The following is a 27758-nucleotide window of genomic DNA, read 5'->3' as shown; positions in this document are numbered from 1 at the left end:
TCAGGAAGGCCATGCACAACTGGAGTTGCAGCTAGCAAGGGACATGAAGGGTAACAAGAAGGGTTTCTACAAGTATGTTAGCAACAAGAGGAAGATCAGGAAAAGTGTGGGTCCCTTACTGAGTAGGGAAGGCAACCTAGTGACATGCTGAGGCAAAGGCTGAAGTGCTCAATGCTTTTTTTTTACCTTGGTCTTCATAGGCAAGGTCAGCTCCCAGACTACTGCACTAGGCAGCACAGTTTGGGGAGAAGATGAGCAGCCCTCAGTGATGAAAGAACAGGGTAGGAACTATTTAGAAAAGCTGGACATGTACAAGTCCATGGGCCCGGATGCAGTACACCCGAGGGAGCTGACGGAATTGGCTGATGTGATTGCAAAGCCACTGGCCCTTTATCTTTGAAAACTTGTGGTGATCGGGGAGATCCCAGATGACTGGAAAAGGATAAATGTAGTGCCCATCTTTAAGAAAGGGAAGGAGGAGGATCTAGGGAACTACAGACCAGTCACCTTCACCTTAGTTCCCAGAAAAATCATGAAGCAGGTCCTCAAGGAATCCATCTCTAAGCACTTGTAGGAGAAGAAGATGATTAGAAACAGTCAGCATGGATTCACCATGGGCAAGTTGTGCCTGACCAACATGATTGCCTTCTGTGATGAGATGACTGGCTCTGTGGATATGGGGAGAGCAGTGGACATGATATACCTTGACTGAAGCAAGGCTTTTGATACCGTCTCCCACACCATTCTTGCAAGCAAGATGAGGAAGTATTGATTGGATGACTGGACTGTACAGTGGATAGAAAGCTGGCTGGATTGTCAGGCCCAGGAGATAGTAACAACAGGTCAGTATCTAACTGGGAGCTGGTATCAAGTGGAGTGCCCCAGGGGTCAGTCCTGGGCCTGGTTTTCTTCAATATCTTCATCAACCAACTGGAAGATGGCACAGAGTGCACCCTTAGTGAGTTTGTGCACCCTTAGTGAGGTGACACCAAGCTGAGGGGTGTAGTAGATACACTGGAGGGTTGGGCTAGGATTCAGAAGGACCTAGACCAGGGGTAAGCAAAATGCGGCCCGGGGGCCAGATGTGGCCTGCCAGGCCATTCTATCCAGCCTGTGGGGCCCCTGAAACAATTAGAAAATTAATATTTACCTGCTCCTGGCTGCCTATCATACGGCCTTCCATGGCTTGCCAAAACTCAGTAAGCGGCCCTCCGCTCAAAACAATTGCCCACCCCTGACCTAGACAGATTGGAGGATTGGGTCAAAAGAAAATTCGTGAGGTTCAGCAAGGACAAGTGCAAAACCCAGCACTTAGGACGGAAGGATCGCATGCGCTGCTACGGCCTGAGGACTGATTGGCTGAGCAGCATCTCTGCAGAAAAAGATCTGGGGCTTCCAGTGGACAAGAAGATGGATTTGAGTCAGCAGTGCGCCCTTGTGGCCGAGAAGGCTAGCCGCACGCTGGGCTGCGCTAGAAGGCGCGCTGCCCGCACATCGAGGGCAGTGATTCTTGCTCTGTTCCACACGGGCGAGGCCGCCTTTGGAGGGCCGCGCCCAGCACACACGCCCACCGCCCCCTGCCCTGCCCTCTCCCAGGCATGGCCGAAGCAGAGCTGAGCAGAGCCCCGGGGTGGGGACAGGGCGGATGCGGGCATCCCGCTGCGGACTCGGGGCTCCCCACCCGGCTCGCCTGCCCCCGCAGCCTTGCACTGGTGCCCCCCGTGGCGAGGCAGCCCCTGCCCACGCAGGGCAGCCTCGCTATGGCGGTGTGGCCACGCAAGGCTCCCGGGGACAGGACAGCAGGGTGGCAGCCCGAGCCGCATCCCCGCCCGCGAGGCGACGCCTGCTGCCTCCAGCGCTTTTCTGCGGTGAACGGAAACCCGGGTCCCTGCAGACACCGCCAGCCCCGCGTTTCAGGGCAATTTGGCTGCAAAGACACCAGCGGCTTAGCGGGGGCTGACGTGCGGGGTGCGGGCTCGTGTCAGGCCGCGCAATCCCGCACCCGGGCGGCTGGGATGGCGGCAGCCGCGAGTCTGCCCCCGGCAAGGGCCAGCGCTGATCCTTGCCCCTGAGGCCCGTGCCCGAGCCGGAGCCGTGCTCAGGGGACGCGCCTGTCCTGGTGCCGGGGGCAGCGAGAGGCAGGTAACCTGGGAGCAAAAAAGAGTAATTTCCCATACCGGGAGTCGAACCCGGGCCGCCTGGGTGAAAACCAGGAATCCTAACCGCTAGACCATATGGGAGGTGTTAGAGACAATTGTGCTGCTGCCGTTGTCATGGCTCTACACCGCCTGCTAGCGCTGCTGCATGATTCCGGCCCGCCTGCCCGCGGTGTGGGTGTGGGTGTGGATGTGCGTGTGGGAGGGACCCTCGCTCTCAGCCCAGTCCGGGGAGGGTCCCCGAGAAAATCCCCCGGCGGGGGAGCAACGGTGCCCATATGCAAGATGGCCGCCGCGGCTTCGCGCGCCCTTCCCCCGCCAGTTCACTGCGGTCGCTCTAGCTTCCCGCCTCTATGGTAACGGCCTCCAGTCACCTGACGGGCGGGGCGGGGCTGGGCGCTGGGCGCCGCTCACGTGACCGGCCGGAGCGCCCAGCCCGGGTCTCGTGAGGCGGGGGCGGGGGCTGGGGCCGGGCCGAGGCTTTGGGCCCAGGAGCGGCCCGCGAGGCGCTATACTAGCGTTCAGCCTCCGCCGCCCGCTCCTCCCCGGGGCGCAGGCCCGGAGCCGGCCCTTCCCCGGCCGGCCCGCCCGCCCGGACCCGCTCCCGCGGGGGCGGCCGGGGGCGCCTGTTGGAGCCGGAGGTAAACGGGGGCGGGGGAGCCGGCTCCGGGCCCGGGGGCGACGGGCATTGCGCAGCGGGGCGGGGGCAGCGGGCGAATGTGCGGGGCCGCACGTGACCGGTCATGGGGGGGCGGGGCTAGCGCGTAGCGCACCGTGCACCGGCGCGGGGCGTCCCGGGGGCAGTGCTGAGAGCTGGCTGAGGCCGGCGGGGCGGGGGACCGGTGGCTTCAGCCTGTGTGGGAGGAGGTTTGGTTGCTGCTGCGGACTGAGAGCACGCCGGCGTTACTTTCCCTCAGGCTCCATTGAACTGGCTTCAGTTTAATTGTCTAATTAAGGGATGTGTTTATTACCGGTGTGTTCGGAGCTTCTTTTAAATAGGATCCTTGGGAAAAGTCTGCTGTCACCAGTGTTGCTCAGGGAGGGCGAAACTGTGGCGGCCCTCCCTGACCGGCTGTGTAGTCAGTGCTGCGTGAGAAATTCTCCCTTGCTGAAGGATCTCTTCGTGCTTTGCAGTAAGATGAGATTTGGATGTGGGAGGAAAAGCAGAGCAATATAACAAGGCTGCTTGTGTCTTTTGTTATTCTGTAGGTGGGTGATGCCCAGCACAGCCATGAAGAAAAAGGTAAAAATTTAATTGACCCCTCTCTCTTCTAGCTTTATAGATTAGCAAATGTGGGTGAAATTGATTCAGATATTTGTCAGACACTGTCTTTTGCAGAAGTCAATGCACTGTATTCTTGCACCAGTTCAATGTCATCTTTTTGGTTATCGGCTGACTAGCCCATATAGCAAAATTTAAATTGAATATCAAATAATTTTGTAACCAGAACAACTGAACTTCTGCACAGCATAACCCTTCATGGTGACTGTTCCAAAAATATGCGTGAAGCCACTGCAAATGACACTGAATTCTGACCTCCTGTGTGCCTCTTCCTGTGTAAGGACAGTAGGTGTGTCAAGACCCAGTCCCTGGGTACTTGTTGAAACATGCTTGATAAGTTACAAATGAAGGAATGTGCATTGGTGAGCTGTAATTCCCTTAAGGGATGGGGTGTGGAAGCGTGACTTGGTTATGGAGACATCAGGTTCCAGTGGTGGAAATAGCTTCTCCACTTGCAACTGGAGGTATAGGCAATCAATGACAAACATGCAAGAATTGCTCAAAAGACCTACTAGAAGAATGCAACTGTGTACATGATATTTAGGTCAGATATCATATGTTCTACCACATGTCAATACCACATGTCCATTTGAAAAGTCACTGTAGGGTGATGGTGAAATCTAACACCTGCTTAGGCTTCTTTTAAAACTAGATAGGTCTGTGTCTACTGTCAGCCTAAGGTTCACAGAAACACTTCTGCACCAGAAGGAGTCTTTCGTTGTGACAAATGAAAGCAGAAATGTTTCTATCTTTTGTCATCCCTTATGTAGCTAAGAGAACATGCACTATGACTTGAGAGGTTTCCTTCAGGAAAGCTGTGAGGTATTCCATATCCTGTCTGTCCGTGGAAAAAATAGCTCCCCAGCTGCAAAGCCCACTAAGACCTGTCATCCCTAGCTCTTCTGAACTCTGTTATGCTTTGAGAGTAGATGAATCAATTCCGTACCATAACTGAGTTCAGAACTACCGAGAGAGAACTTGAGCCTCACTTATAACTGCTCAAGGAAGTGACTATAAACTAGCAGAGTGAGATTCTAAATGGCTCAGTTTAATGCATTTATTTTCAGCTTGCTAGCTCTGCAAGCTTACTTTTGAATCTGAGAGTCAAGTGGTTGTTTTTCTGGTGTTCACTCTGCCGCCAATAACATGTAGTCTACAGGCCACATCCAGCCTGGTTGGCCCCTTATAACCCCTTTGTTTACAGTAGGATTTCAGAGTAGGGTCAAAGGCAGAGCTTGGCCTTGCAACTGGAACTCAATCAGCAGTTCTTTTGACATTGTGACCCAGTCTCTGCTGCTCTAAAATTGTTTAGGCAATATGCAGAGCCATTCAAGTGACTCTCCTACATTCTTCCCCCACCTTCCAGTTATAAGTTGAGCATGCTGCTTCTTGCTCTCCTGGGGCTTTGGAAGCAAGAAACTAGAACTGAATCTGTATAGTAGCTTAGAGTTCTCAAGCTGCACTGGCCCTCCAGCCTACAAATTAGTGTACTCTTGTGGAAGTGCATCACTTCAGGAGTGACTTACAATTTAATGGAAGGGATGCACATTATGTACACAACGTGGATAACATTATGCATTTTTCAAACGTTCACAGTGCTGTGATATTAGCTGCCCTGAAACTGACCATTATTCCCCTCATTTTAAAAGCTTTTACTAGTCAGTTTCTAGGCTAATATTAAAAGCCTTGAAATTGATGGGAACTCAACCGTTTGGGTCCTGCTAATATCAAGGTACTGACAGTGCTGTAACTAATTCTTGGTGAGTACACATTGCTGTCAGTGCTGTGGGGTTAGCAGCCCTCAAACTGACCAGCTCCACCATTTTCAAGGCTTATGATAGCAGCCCTTTGACAGCTGCTTCCCCTGCACTTTTCTGAAATAGTTAAAGAACTAGAACTTGTTACAAAGCAGGCAGGTAGTTCATATACAGTTAACAGCAGCACAGCAAAGTTATACAGCAGGCTACAGATGTTGTGCACTTAACTAATTTATGCACTTAAGGTATATGCCTGTAATCAAGTTTGGTGCAACAGAAGTGATAGGCAAGAAATTGTCTTAACTTGCAAAATACCAGCTAAGGCACATATATTATACTTACCCAGTAGGTGCGTAGATGACACACATTGTACTTCTTATTTTCTAAAACACTTGCAGCTAAGAGCAAGACTTCAATTGCATTTCATTTGGGGAAAGAAATTGAGTCTTTTGAACTAATAGGACAAGATAATCAGAAGGGACACAGTGACAGAGGGCACTGAATAGGCACATGATCATATGTAGTCAAGCAATTTTTGTAAACGTCTGGAATGTGTTATGTTGTTGTTGGCTTACTTGAGTTGTGGTGCTCAGACTGAGAATAGCCAGGCTTCACATTCAATGTTAGTGCCTTTAGGGAGGGCATGAACAGTCTGGGGAAGTGAAAGACTAAAAGCTATTTAAAAAAATAAACCCAGATCTTCATTGGATACTGGAAATCTAGCTGTAAACTTTGTGGAGAGCTGTCTCCCCGTGTGTGTAGGAGAAATGAGTGCTGATTGGTGTGGCCATGGCTACTTGTATAGGGGAAGCTGGGGGTTATCACGGGAAAAGTGAAATGAGAGAGAACTTTTCAATGGCTCTTTTTTTTTTTTTGTTCTTTTAGATCTAAGGCAGCGGTAAGCAACATTTTGCAGTGGGAGTTGGGGGAGGGGTGTGTGCAAGGAGCTGCCTTAACAGAGCTAAACACCAAGTGCTGGCTGCTTCCAATCCAGCCTGTGTTGCCAGAGCTGGTGCTGCAGTTACCTTCCCCACCCCAGCTTCTTGCTGCCCAGGTGAAGCCCCCTCTTCTAGAAATGCTGCAGAACCCCCCAACTCTGCAGGCTGGATCCAGCCCACAGGCCATAGGTTACTAATCTCTGGCTTAGGGCACCTCATCCAAGGAGCGGTGGGTACAGCTTGTACAGACAGACCTGACTGGGGAGAGAGAAGAAAGGCAAAACCCAAGGAGGAGGGAATTGTTCCAAGGCACGTTGGGTGAATGGACAGGATATAAATTGGCAATAAGCTATAGACGTTCATAGCTTATATACAATGAATGAACCAATTAATACGATGTAAAGGAGTTAAGACCACACTGCCTCCAGCTGTTGAAGAGTTTTACCATCTTTTTCCAGTGCAACCAAATCAAATTGCATGTTGAGGCCTTTTGTCTCTGCAGTGTTAGTGTCTCAGTCATGAGAGAGTGATTCATGAAGAACTCTTCTTTTTTTCCCTACCCAGGTGCTGTTGATGGGGAAAAGTGGGTCTGGTAAGACCAGCATGAGATCCATTATCTTTGCAAACTACATCGCCAGGGATACGCGGCGTCTCGGTGCTACAAGTAAGATCTCTCTCTGATTGAATCATACAGCGTCAGCTCTTGAATTCTGGCTGAATTTAAAACCATCTGTAAATGGGTGTGAGGCCATTACCTCTTGAGAATGCTGCTTTCCCTCTTCTGTAGATGCAGTAGAATAGGGCATCTCCTGCAAATGGAGGCTCCTCCAGGGTGGCTCAGCTAAAAGCTGAGCAAAAATAGATTAAATGAAGAAGAAAAGGCTTGGGAATTACTTTCAGCAAATTTAGAGACTAGCACTACCTGTTCATAAAAGATGGCATATGTCAGTGGACTCATCTCATCCTTCCCTCCAAACTGTATGCCAGAAAATGACTTGAATGTTGAGGCAGGTGGATTTTTTCGATTGACCCTGTCTGTACTCAGAAAGGTGTTCAGAAGTTCATCGTGGTGGCTTTTGCTGAGGAGGAAGGATCCAACTTCTCCATGGCAGCATGCTGCTCTTTGGCAGCAGTAGCTGTGCTGCTTATGCAGATAGCATCAGTGGTCTCGACATAAGGACCTCTGACTTCTGCAGCGCAACTCATTAGCCCGTGTTAGTATATTGTCTTCCCCTTTTTGTAGGGTCATTAATTTAAAGATCTGTAAGCAGTTCTTGGTCCCAGTATGGCTTTCTTCCATCTACTGTCCTCACTGGGGAAGAGCTGTAAGAGTCTTGTGTGACAGATGCATACACTTATAGTGGAGTTTCCTCATATGTCAGAATGATGGGATCTTTTAAAAAATGTTAAATGCCCCATTATTCCCCCTCCCCTTCTCTAACATTTCCCTTCTAGCACTATCAGTTTAAAGCTGCTTGTGCTTATCCAGACCACCCTGGTTTTAAGCATAACACAATTTAGGGGTTAAGGTATTAATCCCTTAAAGGGGTTAAGGTATTAAATATTGAATGTTCCACAGAGAGCAGTATCTTGGTATCTTATAAGCAGGGATCCGGGTTTTCCGTTTCCCACAGAAAAACAGAGAAAACCACAGATTTCCCATTTTTATCAGAGAGAACATGGATTTTCTTTTTTAGCAGAGAATCCCATGGAATTCCTGCTTTTGCAAAGCACTCTGTAGTCTGGATAGGACCTCCAGCGGTGCTATCAGCCCAACCGGGTTCGGCACCACCATGTGCAGGTTCCATTAAGGCCCCATAGTGCTGCTCGCGGTCCATGTACAGCTGGCCGGGCAGTCTGGCCAGGAGCGTGGAGGTGTTGGTGAGAGACATGGAGTGCCCGGCCAGCTGCATGTGGACCATTAGGGGCGCTGTGGGCCCTTAAGGGAAGCAACGCGTGAAGGTGCTGAGCCTAGTTGAGTCGATAGCGCTGTGGGCAGTCCACATGTAGCTAGCTGGGCACTATATTTTTCACTCTCAGGAGGCGGGGGGGGACCCGCTCTCCCAGATCTCTGCATGGAGCAGGCTGTGGGCTCAAGCTCCTGCCCTGTTTTCCTCGTGCGGGGCCTCTGCAACCCCACAGACACGATCCTGCATGGCTGGGAACAGTGGGGCCACATGGGGGTCTCCTTGCCCCCCTGCTGCCCTGGTGATGTGCCTCCTGCTCCTACTGCTACTTTGAGGAGTGCAGCCCCGCGCCACTTCCTTCAGTACAGCCCCGTGTGCAGGAGGCGCATTGCTGGGGCGGTGCTGGACGAGCAGCTGCTAGGAGATCCCCAGGCTGCTTCTCTGTCTTCAGCCAAGCTGGGTTGTGGGGGAGGGAAGCAAGGAACAGTGATCCTGTGGCTGCTTGCCACTGTTCCCTGCCACCCTGCCTCCTTCCCCTGCAACCCAGCATGGATGAGGACAGAGGAGCTGCATGGGGATCTCTTAGTAGCTGCTCACCCTGTACTGCCTCAGTGACTCACCTTTTGTGCACGGGGCTGCACTGGGGGAAGCGGCACAGGGCTGTACCCCTCAAAGTGGCAACAGGCACAGGAGGCATGTCTCCAGGGCGGTGTGGGGGTGAAGAGATCCCCATGTGGCCCTGCTGTTCCCAGCCATGCCGGCTCATGCCTGCAGGGCTACAGAGGCCCTGCATGAGGGACGCAGGGTGGGAGCTGCAGCCTGCTCCCTGCACAGAACTGGGGGGCACATGGCCCCCCCAGGAGCTGGCCCTGCTCCTGCCCGAGCCCTCAGCAGGCAACGGTGGGGGAGCTGGCTCTGTGCTTCTTCCGTTGGGGACAGGGAGCTGTGGACCTGGGTCCCTGGCCCCATGGCTGGGGGGCAGTGCCTGTGGGTGGGGGGCAAGGGGCACAAGCAGGCCTGAGGGCAGGGGTTGTGGATGGGGGGCAAGGGGCATCAGGAGGACAGGGGGGGCTGTAATGGTGGGGAAGAAGGGCACCAGCAGGGCTGGGGAGATTGTGGAGGGCCTTTAATTTTAATCATGGATTTGGGGTTTTTTTATCAGAGAATTCATAGGTTTTTTAATCAAAGAATTTTGCAATTTTTTTTATTGGGGAATCCCTGGATCCCTGTTTAAGGCAGGCAGCCCTGAGTTCACTCAGTGAGGTGTGGACACCTGTGGTGTTAACCCCCCAGCTGAATACACCCAATAATGCCGGTTAAATGGAGTTCATTCTTGCGGTACAAGATTTCATGTTGCCCTGTATCACTTCTTTATCATGGGGGATGGTAGCAAACCAGTAGTCCTGCCCCCACCCCCACTTCCATCTGTTGTGTATTTGATGCGTGTGCCACCATTTATAAGCTTATCATCTCTTTGCAGTTGATGTCGAGCACTCCCATGTTCGATTTCTAGGAAACTTGGTGTTAAATCTGTGGGACTGTGGTGGGTAAGTATTTGTTCTTTCCCAAATGAAAACTGTCGGGGTGGCCCTGGTCACCAAGCAGCAGGAGGCCCATCTTTTATCTGCAATGGTGCTGGAATGCTTTCTTCTTTTTGAACAAATTAAATGAATTGTTTATGATGACTTACTTGCTTACATCATCTGTTTTGTAAGTAGCAGCTTACAAAATGTACACATGAACTTGGGTAGAAGAAGCTAGCTTGATGACCCAGAATCTGTGTGATGGGCAATAAGACTGTCTACTGATGCCTTCTGCTATGTTGATACACCTTAGCTTTGTGTTTGGGCAAACTCTAGACTGGAGAGATGATTATTAGAAATAGAGTGTAGAACTTCTGTCTGGGTCACTGGTTCAAACTGGACCAAACTAATAGTAAGTTAAATGAACAGGTGGGTGGTAACAAACCTCTGGCTCTTAGTGGGCAGCTCTCCCATGAACAGTTCCATTTACTGGCAATATCAATAGGGATATATACAGGCTAAAGACTTCTGATGGAAGGAGTTGGTCTCCTAAATAATAAATTGCATGCTAGTTGATCAGGATTGAGCCTATCTTGTTAGGAGAAGAGTATATTACCTGTGCTGTACTTGCTCTGCAGATAAGTATAGGGCTTTGGTGCTGACAGCTGCAGTCTCAATAGCTAAATCTTCAGATGTTGTAGGCTTTCTGGGTAATTCAGCCACAGGTAAAGTAACTGGAAACTATGCATTTCTTTCTCAGACAGGACACCTTTATGGAGAACTACTTCACCAGCCAGCGGGATAACATTTTCCGCAATGTGGAAGTCCTGATCTATGTCTTCGATGTGGAGAGCCGCGAGTTGGAGAAGGACATGCATTACTACCAGTCATGCCTGGAGGCCATTCTCCAGAACTCTCCCGATGCCAAGATCTTCTGCCTAGTGCACAAGATGGATCTGGTACAGGAAGATCAGCGTGATCTGGTGAGGAGCTTCCTTGTTGCCTTATTAGCAAGTTCTTGGGAACAGCATACTGGCGTTATTATCTTACACAATGCTGTTGTCATCTCTTTCTGAATGCATCCTTACCAACACTTTCTCCAGAGACTCTGTTCAGCTGTTTAAAGAAAGCCTCTGAATGTTTTGAATTGCTTGCAACCTCCAAGTGTACTTTCCCCACACTACTCTTTGCCCATTTCAGATACTGCTGGCCCATGTAATGTAGAGTCAAATTAATAATTTCTTTTTAATCCACCTCCTGGCAGGTCTTTACTTTATGCCCGATTGTAGCATCTTTACTAGCTCTTGGGAGCGCTGCAGGGAAAGAAATCCAGAAGATTCAGTATTGCTGTAGTACTTTAGAGGGCTAGATGGTATAGAGGGTTGCTGGGTTTTTTGTGAGGGATAGAGACCCTCACTTCTAGGCTGCTGGTTCAGCTCTAACGCTCTTGTGTTCCTCTCTCTGTTTGGACAGTTGTGTAAAGAAGGACTCTGAATAAAGCAAGGTGGCCCCGTGCGTAAAACAACAAGCGAGCCTGCTTGGGTTAGACAGAATTCAGGATTGTCTTGGACGTGGAACTAGTTAAGCAAAAAACACTTGTGCTTTGCCATGATGCCTGGTATTTCAGGCTATGATCCAGTAGCTGTTAAATCTTCTGCATATGGATCTTGGTATTATTGCATTCTAGCCACTCCCTGAGATAAGAGCGTGGAAGTGTAAAGTCACACAGTTGCATGAATTGGAAGTACTGCATCTCTTATAAGAACTGCTTTGAAGTATTTGCTAGACTATTTTGGGTCAGAGGTGCCGTGTAATTGGACTGAAATGACTGACCCAACTTGAAAGCAGTCCCAAATCACATGGTAGATATTTAGTATCCAACAGATACAGTATATATACATTGTTATGCAACAGTTCAGGAGGTGTCTGGGGAATATTTGCTCCCTGCCACTGAAGGCAGAAGGTGGTGGTATATGCCTTTCAGAAATCTGGAAGCCAGGTGCTGTGGTACAGCTTGGCTTTCACGTTGGGCTCATTTTCAGGCCAATATGTCTTAAGAATCCCCCTCCTTAAGTGGACATTTCTGTAGATTGAATAAACCTCAGAGGAATCAAAATGTTCTTGATCCCCACCAGATAGCTGATCTGGCCGCCACCCACTTGTCATCTTTCTTGCCTTTAATTGCCAGCTTCTACTTCTGAGACTACCTGTCCTATAAACATGGCTGAAACAAGCAGGCTGGATTTTTGTCCACTGGATTTAATGTGGACAAAGCCGGGGTGGGCAAAATATGGCCCACGGGCCAGATCTGTCCTGCCAGTTGATCATGTCTGGCCTGCAGCTGCAGCTGCACCTGCAGGTCTTCACTTGGGGCCACATCCCACCCAGGGCAGTCCACGCCACGCTCCTTCCTGTACCTCCCCACTCCTGGCAGTGGCATTGCCCCAGACCCAGCCAGTGCACTCAGCTTCCTGGCAGGGCTTCTACAGTAGCCACCTGAGTACTGCTTCTCTTCCTGCCCCTTCTGCGCTGTTCTGAGCAGCAGGTAGCACAGGAAAGCTTTGGGGATGTGTGTTGAGCACCATGTCCCCAGCTGGGTGGTGTCTGCCCCAAGGCATGGGGCTCCAGCTCCCAACCACCTCGCCTTCCACCCATTCTGCCTGGTGCAATGAACAGCCACCTGCAGGTGGCCAGTGGTTGGAAGGCAACCAGAAGCTGGAACTGGAGCCCTGCACGCTGGGGCAGGAACTACCCAGCTGCAGCTTCCCCCCTGCCTAGCTGGGTATGGAGTGCATCCCAGCAGCTTCTCTGCACTATCTGCTGCCTGTTGTGGCTCAGCAGGCAGGAGGAGCTGCCTCTGGAGGGGAGGAGGAGCCAAGGAGTACCAGGGTGGCTGCAGGAGCAGTGCTGCTAGGAAGCTGCATGCTGGCTGGGGCCAGGCCTGGGGCGGATGTAGGCAGGAGAGTTGCTCTAGCCAGGGCAGCAAGTGCCAGAGGGTTTTGGCTGCATATGGAGCACTGTGAGGGCAGCTGCAAGTTGGATGAGGGGGAATGGATTGCACTGTGGGGTAAGCTCTGCTCCAAGCATCCCCTGTCCCTCCCTCCTCTCACCCCCAGCTGGCTCCCAGGACCTAGCATGCAGGCAGCCCCTCCCCCCCCATGCAGGCACACACCCACCCCTCCACGTACACAATATACAAGAGTAAGACTTTATTTTGAGCTATTATGCAATCACCTTTATATACAATACTCAAAAACAAACCAGGACAAAAATTATTTTTTTAAATAAAATTAAAATGTTATAGTAAGTATTTGATTTTAGTTTATAATTTGTTTTTTTATCTATTAATTTGTTAATATGGTATCTTCTGGAAGATTTTATATGCGCAGCTCACCATGTAGCCCAGTGGTCACCCACCAGAGGATCTCGATCCACTGGTATATCTTGGAGCCTCTTGCAGTCAATCCGAGGCTCGGGAGTGGTGGGGGGGCTGAGTGCCTGTGTGCATGCAGGTGTGAAGCTCCAGCCTAGCAGGTCAGTTTGTGGAGGAGGGAAGGGACAGGGGCTAAATTGAAGCCCCTGCAGTGAGGAGCAGTGCTGCAGTGGCAGGAGCAGGGGTAAGTTGAGTAGGGCTCCGGCTGTGTGGAACTTGCCTACTGGGAAGGTGTGCCCCTAAATAATTTTTTCTCCCTCTGCCTTGATCTGCACCCCCTTCCCTCCCCAGAGACTTACCTGTTGGCCAGGGGGTGGGGGACAGTAGCGCACAGTAGATCTTGGGTTGCATTTAAATGCCAAAGGTGATCTCCTACTTAAAAAGGTTGGAGACTACTGTGTAGCTCATCTTAGCTGCTCTTGGGGCTGTGCTGTTAACTGACGTGAAAGTGACTAGGTCCTCTCAATGTCAGAGCTGTTAAAGGCAAGGGGCTCTTAGTAACAAGGAAAGGAACCTTAATAAGGTACAAATAGCTTGGAGCAGGTAAGTTTAAATTGGTTTAACTGATGCCTTTAACGTTGAAGTCAATGGGACCTGGCCATTTGTGTGATTTACATAGCTGTTTTCCCCTTCCTTACACTTCCCTTGTTTGTTTGTATTTTTTGATGCCCTGGAAAGTTTAAAAATAACTGAGGTCAGAATAAAAGCATTAGTTATGAGCAGAATGGAAGTGGGCTTTGCAGGAGTGGGTTGTATTTACCTCATGTAAGCAGCAAGAATTGTCACATGATATCTTTAATTGGACCAATTATAGGAATGTGAGAGCTATTAAACCAGCATTTGGGCACAAAATGCTTTTCCTTGGGTTCTAACTGTACGGTTGGTATAGTAAAAGATATTGCCTGAAAACCAAATATGTAGAGGAATATGTTTCTGGCATATTCCTTAGAGTCTAGACCATCATGGGTACAACAGTACTTATCTTATGTCAACTTCAGTAATGCAGCACTTTTTAAGGCAGGGGCAGGCAATTATTTCAGGTGGAGGGCCGCTTACTGAGTTTTGGCAAGCCATTGAGGGCCACATGACAGGCAGCCAGGGGCAGGTAAATATTAATTTTCTAAATGTTTGTAGGGACCCCGCAGGCTGAATAGAATGGCCGAGCAGGCCACATCTGGACCACGGACCGCATTTTGCCCACCCCTCTTTTAAGGGGTTCAAAAACAACAGTTCCTTTCATTGGCTTTACTATGACATGTCTTTGGACCCACAGATTATTCAGCTCCAGAAGGTTGAATGTTTCTGGAATCCCAGCAATTTAACGCAACAGATCATTATAGTGGCCAGAGGTAGTACAGGCAGCATGGAAGCTCCTGGGGAGACTGAGCGTGTATGGTTTTGTTAGTCTGTTTTACATATGATCTGTAATACCTGCTGTTCCAGGCCCAAGCCGCTATTCTCCTCTATAGCTCCTGCTATTCTAGTCCTCTGTCCCTGTCATAGCTCTCTCGGTATATTTCCATACTGGCCAGCAGGATCCTCAGTCTTCTCAGCCCTGAAAGTATTGTACAGACTTGTGCTGTGTTTTGAAGTGCAAATCTGGTACGATGAATATAATGAAATTACTACAGCAAGAATATTCACCAGAAGCAGTAGTGTATTTGCTTATCTGGAAATAATCAACTTCTCTTCTCCCAGATTTTTAAAGAGAGAGAGGAGGACCTAAGGCGTCTATCCCGTCCCCTGGAATGTGCTTGCTTTAGAACATCTATCTGGGATGAAACCCTTTACAAGGTTAGTATGGCTTCCTTTCCTCTTTAGGGCATGTCTTCCTGCAAGCTCTTTTTCTGTGTGAATTCTGTGGGCAGTTGCTGTGAAGTTATGTAACTGGACTAAATGCTTCTAGTTCTGGAACTTGGAAATCATTTCTGAGATGGGTGGGTTCCATGCAGGCAGTTCAAGGCAGGGACCTGATGCCAGTTAAAATGCTGGGCTACTTTCCCTTCCAACATTGGTGTGATGGCACTACCTGAGCCAAGTAGAGATCAAATGATGGTTGTGATATTCTGTGTTCAGAAAAGCAAGTCTGGTCTTAATGAGCAGAGAGACTAGCTGCCTGGGTGGCAGAACCTGTTAGGCAGTTACAGTGACTTCAGAGGAGCTCAGAGACCTTGAGCTCCTACAGTCTGTAAATCTAGAGAATTTCTCAGCCTACAGCATGCCTGAATGGAGTTGGTCCAGGATACACACTTTTAAATAATCCTTCCATATGTATTAATTGCTGCCATGCTGCAGGCAGCTAACTGTCTCTCTCAAAGAAGACTCACTGTGCATTACCTAGCTAAGCTTAATTCCTGAATAAGGGACTTCAAAGTTTGAATTGTACTGATTTGCCCTGGCTTTCTCCATTAGTCTGCACTTTGTATGGAAGTGTCCATAAGTAGAATTCCATCACAGTAGGGCTAGCTCTATCAGACCTCTAAAGTGAGATAATATTTTGAATCTTCAGCCCTTGGCAGGGCTCAAACCTCCAATTCTGCCATGAGCTTAACAGAAGGGCCTCTCAAATAGATAAATCCTCTGGATTTTCATGGGTTCCTGACTTGGTGGAACTGTAATCTGGGTAGAACTGTATATTATTTGGGAAGAGGGAGTGAGGTAAAGCTTGTATAAATTGAAGGCCTGATTCCAAGTGGTTACAAATACCTGTGATTCGGTTGCAGTGGTGTGTTTAGTTCCCTTTAGTGTCAGTTCATAAGCTCAGAACACAAGAGATGAAAACATTTTGCTGTCACTGATACGGGATTCTAATGGTGTGTATTAGGAATCAAGAAAACTAAAGTGGCTTCAAGCTGAAAGTAGTTTGTTTCTACTCTGGGAATGGGGGCTCAAATTCGGCTTAGTCACCAGCTGGCGATTTGATATCCTAGTTCCTACATTATTTTTATTCCTCTTACAACTGGCCTTGGCAAGTATATTGTTCAGAAAGAGGTGTGGGGTGAGAATATTAGCAGGTCCCGCAGACATAGTTCTGTTGTATGAACAGCTATGAGAGAGAACTTTGCATAATTCTTGTTTGTGTTTTTAACCAACTATAGCCTGAATACAGTTTTTCATGAATGCTGCACAGCAAGAGAAGGAGGAAGTGAACTCATGCAGTCCTCAGCATTTCTTTGCATTCTTTCAACAGGCTTGGTCCAGTATAGTATATCAGCTGATTCCTAATGTCCAGCAGCTGGAAATGAACCTGAGGAACTTTGCTCAGATTATTGAGGCAGATGAAGTTCTTCTATTTGAAAGAGCCACTTTTCTGGTGAGAACTGCTGTCCCTGTTCCTTATTTCTTAAGGGAATAGGATAGTCTCTCTGATATAAAGATTGTAACATGCATAGAGAGTCTCAGGTGAAAAGTCTGTTAAATGCAGAGGATATGCAGGTATAACCCTTTAGTTGCTGGCAGATCAAAGGTGCAGAACTTCTTTCAGTCCATGTCTTATGATGCTGAAAGTAATTTTCACCTCTCAATATGAAACAGTAGCTTGCGTGAAGTTTCCCTGACTCCCACTTACAGCAGTGCATCTATGACTGGCACTAAATGCTTGATTCACATTTCCCCTCTTTCAGTCCTTGAAGGGTGTTTCACATCCCTGTTCTGAAGCCTGCTTTTGGAGTTTTTGTATAATTCCATTCTTCTGAATGAGAGGAGATACAGTGTTAATTGGGTTTGAAAATCTCCCAGTTTTCACTTCTCCTAAGGTAATGCATGAGCTGTTCCATAGTTCCTTGTTTGTCATGTGCTTGGTCACAATGCACCCAATTTCTAAAATAGGGTGAAAATTTTCTCTTGGAACTTTCCCTGAGAGAGCACTTTCTCAAAACAAAAAAAACTACCGTGGAATATTTTCACTTTGCGTTAAACATTCCATCTTTCAGCCAAGCAAAATATATTTGGTTTTTGAAAGAACTGAAAATGTAGGGGGGAATTCATGCCTCTTCATTTTTCAGCATGTTCATGTGAAATAGTGATTCTTTCCCTCCCAACGCAAGATTAGTATTGCACTAATGACTGACAGCATTTCATTCTAAGGCCTGTATTATCACTCAGACTGTTTGTGATGCAGGCAACTAAGTTATTCTTAATTTAAACATGACTTCAAAAACCAGAAATGGCATTTTGGGGCTTCTTTACAACATTCACTCATGTTTATGAAATGCCAAATTTCCTCTGGACTTACAGTCCCTGGGAGAGAAAGCCCTTTGACACATTTGTAGAAACGATCCAAAACCCAGTAATAACTCAAATGTTTATCTGAGAATTGGGTACTGCCCATGTTATTTGTTATTAGCATAGCATTCCACTAGTCCAGATATGTGCACATCTGGATGAATACACTCTCAGATTCAAAAATAAGATATATTTTCATATTTTAAATAGAAGCATCTACCTCAGGCACTTGAATGCTATAGTTCTCACATAACCTTTGTACAGTGATACTCAACCAGAGTGGTGCAGCACTTTGGGGTGCCTTGAGATCCATTCAAGGATGCTGCAGGGTGCTGCACAATGTTATCACTGTTAGGCATGCAAACATGATTTACAAGATAAGGTCAGAGATTTCATATAGGAATCCACAGTGCTTAAAAGCACCTTGACCTGTTGTGTTCCAGGTTCTTTGCAACAGAAGAATTGGTCTTTTGTTTTTGTAATCGACAGGAGCAAACCAAGCTGGCCTTTTTCAGTCTAAGTTGGTTGAAATGATTGCATCTAAAATGATTTGAGAACCATTGCCCTAATTTATAATGCCACATGGAGAAAGGAAGAGCCTAATGACCTTTACCAGTGTCCTCTGTTACTACCACATCTCTTATTGCAGATACCACAGCTTGTTCCATGACTCCTGCAAGTTTAATGCATAAGCTATTATGTTGTCCTAAAATACTCTCAAGAAGAGAGACACAAGCCAGAAAGAGCTAATGCATGACAGCCTTCCTGCAGCAGAATGACTGACCATTTGGGCTTCAGTCTGTAAGAATGCATGAAGTACCACAGTCACTTAGAAATTGGGCAGCCCTGTCCTAAGTCACTGGGGGCCACATGCCCTACCACTGACACGGGAAGTGGCCGCAACCCCTTTAGGCTGCACGCTGTGTGCACCAGGGCACTTCTTGACCTCCTTCCACTGTACTGTGCACATAGGTAGGTTCCCCCACCCCTTGCTCTATTGCTGGCACATGGGTCATCTCCTTCCTTGAAAGCAATAGAGGCACATAGCCAGATGGCTGGAAGTTAATTGCTTGCATGACACATGCAGCCCACAGGCCACCAGTTGGACAGCCCTGATCTAAGACAGAATCAAGTGTAGCTATGGCCACATAATTAGTGTTCCCTACCCAGGCCTAAGGCAGAACTTAATTTTCCTCAAAATGTATCATTCCTTGGACAAAAAATGCTTCCAGAAAATTGGTGCAGTCAGATCTCGAATAGGAATGAAGTGTCTTAAAACAGTCGCTTGAAGTGGCCACAGTGTAGCTTCAAGTATGGGGGTGGTTTGACTTCTGGAAAATGGCAGGGTGAAGGAGACGAGATCCACAGGACTATCTGTTGGAAATATGGGTGGTAACCTCTGCTTTGATTAAATTGCTATTGATTTTCTTTTTTCTTCCCCCCCAAGGTCATTTCCCACTATCAATGTAAAGAGCAGCGTGATATCCACAGATTTGAGAAAATTAGCAACATTATCAAACAGTTCAAACTGAGCTGCAGGTGAGATGGATTATCAGGTTTTTTAGCAACATTGAAAAGCACATGTAGTTTTCAGCATGCAAGTGGGAGTTGGAATCCTCACTTCATGCTGCTTCTGCTGCTTCTTGTGTCCTTGTCATAAACTACATGTTTTTCCAGAATCTTACGCAAGTGATGGCTCTTTCCATTGTTGTAGCAAGGTCCTCCTTCGTACAAGTCTCACTAAGAAGTCGGCGAATGAGCAATGTGCTCCATCGTCTTCACTTTACCACACTCACATATATTCATGTCATTAGAGTAGTTGCATTTGATTATGTTTGTTTTTGATCTTCCAGTTTGCATGTGCAGGCAATTCAAGCATTGAATTGCTGGCCAGTCTAGATCCACCCCTCTTGGAAGGTCCTTCTGGGGTTTCCAGGTCCATTTCAGAGGATCCATTTTGTACTGATTTACTGCAGCTCTGATTAGAGATAAATGGCCACTCTCTGCCCAGCCAGGCACAGCTGGTACTTAATGTCTTCTGTAGTGCAGTTCAGGCTTGATACGAGGAATAATGCTGTGAATAGTTGGCCTCCAAAGAAGATGTCTTATCTAAAGTGGTGTCTGCAGTGTATCATATTAACAATGACTCAGTTTCCCCTGCTTTTCATAACTTCCTTGTGCCAATCATTGAAAGTGGCATGTTTTGAAATGGCAGTTGTTCTTTTCCAATTTTTTTTCCCTGCGCTCTGCAGAAGTTACTGAATTGAGCTGGTGACCTAATGACAGTTGGTGACAACACTTTGTGGTACTGTAAACTTAAACGAGCTTGACTATAAGAGCCAAAAATTTGGTTTGAGAGGAAGCACTTGCTAAAGCAAATGTAGTAGCAGTCACAATTTGGAAGTTAATGCTTAAGATGCACTACAAGATTTGAAAAGTTTTTTTTTCAAAATGTCTCCATCTTTGTCCCCCGCCCCAAGATTCCACAGAGGTTTGGAACATGGTGGCGGAAACAGACATGCGACTCTGTGGCTTAGGCTGCCTGCATAGTTTTTAGTTTCCTCCTGTTCTGTGTTCCTTATCCCCAGAATTATTCCCGATGGCATGCGCTGGGTAAATGACGCTGACTTAAGCGTAGCAAACTTGAACAAATTGAATGTGCAATATGTAGAGTTTTCTTATTAGGTTCCACGTGCAAAGAAAGTTTTAGTTATTCAGCACTGAATAAAAAGAATCTAATACATTTTCATGTTTTGTAGCTAGAAAGTGAGAACTGCAGCCATGCATTTGGAATTTATCAAAGCCTAGTGACTGAATTGTTACTGTGCAAACAAAGTTTTTGATTTCAAACTGTGATCTGAAAAAGTGTCCTTAGAAATGAGATGCTGTGCAAATGAAGAGCTTACTTTTGGAAGAAAATGTTCTTTCGGCAGAAGCTAACTTTGCTTTTCTTTCCCCCTTACAGTAAGCTGGCTGCTTCTTTCCAGAGCATGGAGGTCAGGAACTCTAACTTTGCTGCTTTCATTGATATCTTTACGTCGAATACATACGTGATGGTGGTGATGTCAGATCCTTCCATACGTAAGTTTGAGACTATACACATTTTTGGGGTTCTAAAGCTGATTAGCTCATATTTGAATTGGGTGGCTTAAAAGAGCTCCCATCTATACTTTATGGTGGTTAGGCTGGTTCTGTGTGTTAACCATGCTGTCTCATTGGTTGCAAGCATGGTTAAAAGGGCTTGGTCTTGCAGTGCAAGAAAGCATCAAGTGTTGACTGTGAAGTTCAGTAGTTTTTGATCTTTTTAGACTTGGGGCACCCAGTGTTAGACTGAAGATGCCCCTTGGAAAATGCCGGCTCTTGGTTTCCACTTGTTTTTTGACTACAGAAAAGCAATAGAGCCATTTTTTCCATTGCAAAAGACTCGGAAAGAGACTACAGCAAGGAAGTATGGTTTTAAAACGATAGATTCCTATTTGAAATCTCTGGGTTTATCTTGTGAATCGTGTTTGCACGCTTAATAGTGTGACACCTTTGAAAGGATCTCAAGGCAGCTCAGGGTGCTGTGGCATCCTGATTGAGAACCACTGATAGGGTTCTTCAGTGATGTCATCCAGAATGATAATTAATACAGTGAATATGGGAGTTTAAATTGGTCAGTGCCCATTAAGAAGTCTGTTTCACTAAAGCAGCACAGAGTAAACATTTTTGCTGTCTTGTGGAGGCTTTTGTGGAGCACCTCAACCGTGTACACTTTCTGTATCAGTTGGGCCTCATACACAGAAGCAATTTTGGATGCATCTACATTTTTCAGAAAATGTCTAGCCTGGTGTGATGGCTCTTAGATACTCAATAACACACAAAGATTTGCATTGGGCTATGTCTGTTATGCAGCTTGACAACTTTAACTAAAACTTGTGGTGTGCTGTGCTGTGCAGTACAACCTGCTGGAGCATGGTTTCAGTGCAACAATTCCCTAAAGAACAGCAAATACTTTCCTTATTGTATTTGATCATTCCCATCAGTTAATCCAACCACGTTGTGGACTTGCTGGCCATTGCAATATTGCTGTGCTTTAGGAACTGACATAGGGGAGTTGAGAAGCTAAAGCAACTTCCTTCCATAATTCCAACCCATTAGCAAACCTTGCTTCACTGCAGCTGCCTCTGACTCTGACAGTTATTCTTTGATCAGCGAGCCCAGATCTACTTATTGCTTCCACATATCAAGAGCAGAGCTAATTGAGGGCAGATCACTTTCCAGAGTATTGATACATTTTCCTACAGGTAATGCTTTTTAGGCAGAGAAATTCTATCCTTTAAGTCACCTTCCCAAAAATCTGGTCAGTAAAGAATCTGTCACTCATTGTGGCATGGTGAAGCCTGTAGGATAGTCCCTTATCTGCTGCCATGTTTCACAGAGCGAAACCCAGAGATGCAAAGCATTAGTGAATATGTGAACCAAGCCACTCAGAATGTTGTAGCATCTGTCCTGCTGCTGCGAGCCAGAACTACAGCAGGGAGACTTCTTTGTTGACCTTTCCAGGCAGTTCTTAACTTACGATCCTCTCCATACCTACATACCTTCTGGGTTTTTTTTTCCTCCCCAAACCTCTCTCTTCCCTCTTCTCCTTGCCAGCTTCTGCAGCTACACTGATCAACATCCGCAATGCCAGAAAGCACTTTGAGAAGCTGGAGAGAGTGGATGGACCAAAGCACAGTCTGCTTATGCGTTGAACATTGGCCAAGTCGTATGATCCTTGTGGGGAAAAAGTTGGAACTACATTTTCTAGGAGAATCTAACAGTGTGGGTGTCTTTGTGGGCTTTGAAATGAGTGTGCTGCTTACCACTGCAATCTTCGTTTTTTTTTTCTCCTTTTAACGTTGGACACTAGTCGCTCAGATGACGTCTGGATATACTGTGGACCTTCAAAAGAGACTTCCTGGCATATTAGGGATTGGGAAGATGTGAGGGCAGGTGATGTGCACGTGGTCTGATAAGGCTGGTTGCCATAGTCACACACAACGAAGCCTTTTGGTGTTTTGCTGTATTCCAGATGACCACATAAATCACAAGGATGGAATACTTACTATTTTATCAGCAAGTTGCTAGAATACATTTATAAATTTCTCCTTGTCTTCAGTCGTGAAAATAAATTTTTGCTACCAGGGATTTCAGTTCCCAGAGCTCTGGAAGTGGTTTTCTTGTTCTGTATTGAGGCAGCTTTGCCATTGGGATAGGCAAAGAAATTTAGTAGCTGCATTTCTCTTTTCTTAATGTTTGGGTCTTTTTTTTTTTTAATCAGACACTTCCAGATCCTCATTTGAGAGGGATTTTTTTTAATTGTGTCAGAATTCACTTGATCAAAGGGCATTTTAGCCATAAAGCCATTTTCAGTCATTTTAATGTTTTTGCTGTGATTGAAACTTGCCACAGTGTGGGGAAAAGATCATCCTTCTTAAAGGCAAAGAGTAGAAAGTACTGCTTCCTCTTAATGGTCCTTGTGCTCCAGGTCTCCATCCATACGAGGTGCTGCAGAGGGAAAGGAGAAACAATGTCTGTCCCATTGACTGGATCATGTGTGCATGAGCTAAGTTAGCTGTGTTTGCAAAAAGCCAGTCTGACAGTATTGCACACCATTGTGACTCTACATTACTGTCTAATTTATTTTTACTGGACTTGTCTCGCTTCTCCATTAAACATGGGAAAAATGAAAAGCGCTGTTGTTAAGGGAACTCTCTAAGGTGATGAACTGGATGGGGTTAGTGTTGGTGTTTGCAGAGTGAGATGGTACTGAGTCTAAAAAGTCCAGCACTTTTGACTTGTTCTTTCCTCATGTTTCCCTCAACCTATCACTTTACTTCCAAGACAAACTAGTAAAAAGCAAATTTTTCACAGGGTCTGAAGTGTGAAGTGCTTGTCTTTACTTAGCCCAACACAATACCCCCAGAATTGTCCAGCATTTCTAAATTTATACGTTATTGAACATCAGTGCCTCATGAAGCCTGTTCACAGGGCACATCTATATTCTTTGCTGTCAGGGTTATTTTGAAACCTAGAGTTGTGGAGTCAGCATTTCAGCAGGAGTGAAATTTCCTGTTACCCAGGTGCACTAAAAATGCAGACATTTCATCACATGGAAGGTTTTTTGAGTGGATTATATAAGCCAATGAGACTTCTAGTGCTCCCGAGGTGACTAGTGTGGTGCATGCTATGGCATGGGATACGCCAGTATGGCCAGCCTCTGCTACCAACCCAAATCAATCCCATACAGGAACAAGGGGGAGTGAAACAACAAAAGCTCCCCTCAAGTAATCCCTGTCCATTGGAGCTCCTGTTCTGAAGTTCAGTCCATAGAAATCTTAAGGTTTTTTTGTTTTGTTTTTTTAATCTCCAAGTGCAACTCTCCAGTGTGCTGCTTGAATCTAGGGGACTTCAATTATAGAAGCATCCAGGCAATTACCAGGAAAGATTCTTGGCCCTCTGCTCTTGTCATCCATGCTTTCTCAAACCTCAAATACTGCTGGGGAAAACAGAAAATGTCCTGTCCCTCCACATTCTGAGCATCCATTCCTCTTTTTGCAATTTTGGTTTTAATTTCACCATCCTATGACAGCTGCAGTTTGGAGCAGGTTTGAATGCTTTACCTGTAGGATGCTAGATGATTAAATGAGGCATAGAAGTAGGAAGATGTACATTACTGTTGCAGGATGCAAAAATGAATTTTCTAATACCATGTGTTGAGAGAAAGGGAAGCAGCTTGGAGCAGTTTGCAAGCTGCTATGTCCTCGAAGTAAAATTTCAGTAGCTAAGATGCAAAGCAGAATAATGCTGAAAATATTACTTACCATGGAAATTGTTGTGTGATGTAGACTTTCTTCATCCCACTTGTGTCTTCTGTGGAGCACGTTGGTGTAGTAACTTGAAGTTCACTCTTTCATTGTGTCTTTTCATGGTCTAAACTTCCCCAATTTCATGGGCTAATAAAGCATGTTAGCTGGGCTGCTGTAACTAGTATGTATATTACAGCTGCACCTAGTATCTTAGGTGCTCACCTGTTTTGGGTACTTTTCAAGCAGGTCCTTGGCTGTTTATAATACACAGCCTCCAGCGTGAGATGAGTATCCCTCCCCATGTGATGAGTCTGCTAGAACAGCCCTTGTGTCAGTTTACCAGCTGTTTAACTTGGTGCACAGCATTGTGATGAAAGATTTAAACTGTTTTTCTTCACTGTTCTGAATGGAGCATTGTTTTGGTTGCTTTCAAAGACAAGCTTGTAATGGAATTGTGCTCCTTGCTATAGTTTGTTGCTTGGTATTTATTTGAAGTAGCAGATTGATCTAAAGCTGCAGAGTGGCATTGCCATTAGAGGGCAGTGTTTAGTTTTGGCATCAAAGAAGCCTTGGCATGCGAGATCAACATTCCACCACAGGATTTGCTTTAGCACCAGCAGTGTTTTACAGACCAGTGCTAACAGGGTTGTTCCTGCAGCCCTGAGAGAAGTCCTGTTGATATTCATCATCAAGCAGCAGGGAATGGGATGTGAAGCAAGTCCTATTTTTGGCTGGTTTGGAGAAATCTACGTTTTAATTACTTATTACAGCCATATCTCGATCTTCTGTCAATGGAGCTTAAGATTTAGGGGCAAGATGTAAATGTAATTTCATGTTGCAAGAACTAAATTTTAACGGGGTCCTGTTGTGTTCTTTTGTCTCCCAAAGACATGCAGGATTAATGTTACTGTGATGTACCATAATGTTTGCATCTGCAAGGAACAAGTGTTGAGGTGAATGCCACGCTACTTGTCTTAACCACTCCAACAGTGGCCAAATGAAAACACTCTTAATCTTCACTTTACATCCCCAGCATACCTTGCTGGCTAAGTTCCCATCACTGTCTCTTCTTCCCAAATAATCTTTCTGCTTTAATGCAATGTACCCATAATATTTTCAGTTCTGCCAGGGCAGAGGTGGTGGGGTATGTTGCTAGCTCACCACTGCATCTGTAAATTTATGAAGACGGGTTGTAATGGCCTCCCAGTGCCAGTCTGTTCTGTTGCCCTTTGCTCCTGGGGGGGTTCTGTAACCATTTCCTTCCTTCCTGCTGTTTGAATGAAGCTGCAGCATGGAGGAAAGAGACTACTGTTGGTCTTAAAATGAGAACTGTTCCCCTTTTTAAAGGTTGATTTATTAAATGGATCTTCACTTCCTTGAGGAATATTGAGGTCAACTGTTCATAACTGCAGCCTACTGGCATTTGAAGTCCTTTTATAAAGTTGCAGTCCCCTATCTTCTGCATGGTAAGGAGCTTTGGGCAGTACATGCTAAGCAGCTGAGGGCTGGACACATTTCTTGAATTGTGGCATGCGCAGTTGAAATGCTTTTCTGCTAGCATTTCACTTAGAAATCTAACCTGCTTGTTTTAATTCCTCTGCCGCCTTTCAGATTTAAGGCATAACATATCAAAAACAACTTTGAAGTATGGGGTTCCTGTTTCCTAATACAACCACCCTTTTCAAAGGCCTACTGAAAAGTTTCTTGGGTGTCTCCACTCCCTTTCCTCTACTGATTGGAGTGTGAGATTAGAAAATCTGTGTGCATTGTTCCCTCACTCCCCAAAAGACTAGCATCTATTTGATTGGCACATTGGAAAATGGAGTGCTTACACATTAATTCTATCGAGATCTTGCCCAGGACACTTGCTTCTGAGCAATCATGGCTGCTTGTCCTAGTACTGAATCTCATTCATACTTGTGCCAGGAACTCTTGGGCCTAAATCAATAACCATGGAAGCATCTTGTTGCTGAACATTGCAGTGGCATCTGTATAGGTAGGGGGGAAATTCAAGCTGCTGTTTTAGTGATGAATTGACAGAAGAGCAAAAGGACTGTCAGGTGTTTTATATAAAAGGTTTTTGAGGATTGAAATCCTGTAATTGTGTTTGCTTACAGAAGAACTCAAATCATTAACCCTGTCTACTCTGGCCTTGTTTTCAGTATAGTGTGAGGCCCATGACTGTCAGGAGTCATTCTAACTGACCTGATGCTAAATGCCCTTAACTCATGGTCTACACAGACTGTCAGACATCATATGAGATCACAGGTAAACAGCATTAATCAAGGTTAATTTTAACCAGCCTTACTCTAATGAAAGGGCAAATCCTTGGCACGACCAATATACAGTACACCAGTTATTCTGTATTTAGATGGTATGTTAGTGCTGCTGCATGTCTTACTTGAAGGTTTGACTATAAGTCCAAGATAATAGCAATATGAAGGAAAAGCTCGTGTCCCAGAAGCACTTGAGAGAGATGCTAGGTTAGTAGAGAAGGATTAATATTGGTGGATATATGCTGGTGTGTCAACAGTTCAACATGGGAGATTTGCATGCAACTTGCTGTGTTTGTTGGATTAATTGCTACTAGCAGTGTCCCCTGCAGCAACACTTGCTATAGGCTGCTCTTCTCTCTGAGCTGATTGTTTCCCTGTACATCTTTTATTTAAAAGCCACAATGCTCTTGTTGATCACCACTGGATTCATGGGCTAAGAATTGGGTGGATCAGAGCTTGGTTGATGGTTAGAATTACATTTGAAAGCACTGAAATCCCACTGAAATTGATCCAGTCCTTGGTCTTTCCTGGAGTTCCACGCTCTGCATGGTTTGTGACTTTAATGGAGTTCTTATAAGGCTTTTTGGTACCCTTGCTCGACAACTTCTGCCCCACCTCTCAAACTGGCCTCGTGTGGGTGCTGCATGCAGCACGGGTCCTGGAACAGGTGCCACGTACAGCTAATGTCCAGATGGGATGCCATGTGTGACTTGCAGTTCCTAGCAGTATTCCCATCCAGACCACACACTGTTGCTGTGGAAAGGATAATGCTTAGTTATACGAAGCAGTTACATTAGAAGACTTGCATGTGGGTCCACTCAAGACCCAGGGCCAGCACCAGGGGCTGGATGATGGGGCCCTATCTTTGACACCTGCTTTATATTTTTTGAGTCTACAGATTGATGCATGTTCATTTGTGGGCTCTCAAGTCTTCTAATGCAACTGCCTCATATAACCAAGCATTATCCTTTCCACAGTAAGTGTGGGGTCTGGATGGGGATGTTGGTAGGAACTGCGTGGTAGAGTACCATTATAAACATCTGCTATAGGCCTTGGGGTCAGTCTGGGATTCCATTTCCCAGCGATACTGTCTTGCTGTGTGACGACATACCAATCACATGACCTCTTTTACCACATCTGTTGTCTGGGGAAAACTTGCCTTCTAGCAGTGTTGTGAGCCTTAATGCTTGCGAAATGTGTTGCCTGGAAGAACCTCTGCTTTGAGATCCCCTGGTGTAGTCTTTGGGTATAAAATTGTGGGACATGAGACCTCTTTTAAGGAGAGTGTTCTAACGCTGAGTCTTTTTCTTTTGGGTTTGTTGTAAACCTTTGAGGGACAGTATTGCTGACTGGGTGTTTGGTATTTCCCCTTGGTATGGAAGGCAGTAAAATTTCCTTATTTGGAGACTTTTTACTGGAGTTTAAAGGC

At 46.3% G+C, this 27758-nt stretch overlaps 1 protein-coding gene and 1 non-coding gene across 2 annotated transcripts; one reads left to right on the top strand and one right to left on the bottom strand.

Moving 5' to 3' along the window:
* Positions 1-2168: 2168 nt before the first annotated feature.
* Positions 2169-2240, bottom strand: TRNAE-UUC (transfer RNA glutamic acid (anticodon UUC)). The gene has a single exon. It is a non-coding gene; the product is annotated as a tRNA-Glu (tRNA).
* A 315-nt stretch (positions 2241-2555) lies between these two features.
* LOC149858416 (ras-related GTP-binding protein A) lies at positions 2556-23120 on the top strand. Its single transcript, XM_090061696.1, has 10 exons — positions 2556-2797; positions 3366-3399; positions 6698-6797; positions 9521-9587; positions 10324-10546; positions 14695-14790; positions 16187-16309; positions 18668-18759; positions 20186-20301; positions 21859-23120. Exons 2-10 carry the CDS (start codon positions 3373-3375, stop codon positions 21954-21956), a joined length of 942 nt encoding a protein of 313 aa, XP_089917822.1. The 5' UTR covers positions 2556-2797; positions 3366-3372; the 3' UTR covers positions 21957-23120.
* The last annotated feature ends 4638 nt before the right edge of the window (positions 23121-27758 follow it).

This window comes from Crocodylus siamensis, chromosome 8, assembly GCF_052110815.1.
Source record: "Crocodylus siamensis isolate JL-2025a chromosome 8, ASM5211081v1, whole genome shotgun sequence".
Lineage (NCBI taxonomy): Eukaryota > Metazoa > Chordata > Crocodylia > Crocodylidae > Crocodylus > Crocodylus siamensis.
The sequence above is the reverse complement of the archived record's forward strand: the minus strand, read 5'-3'. Positions and strand labels throughout refer to the sequence as shown.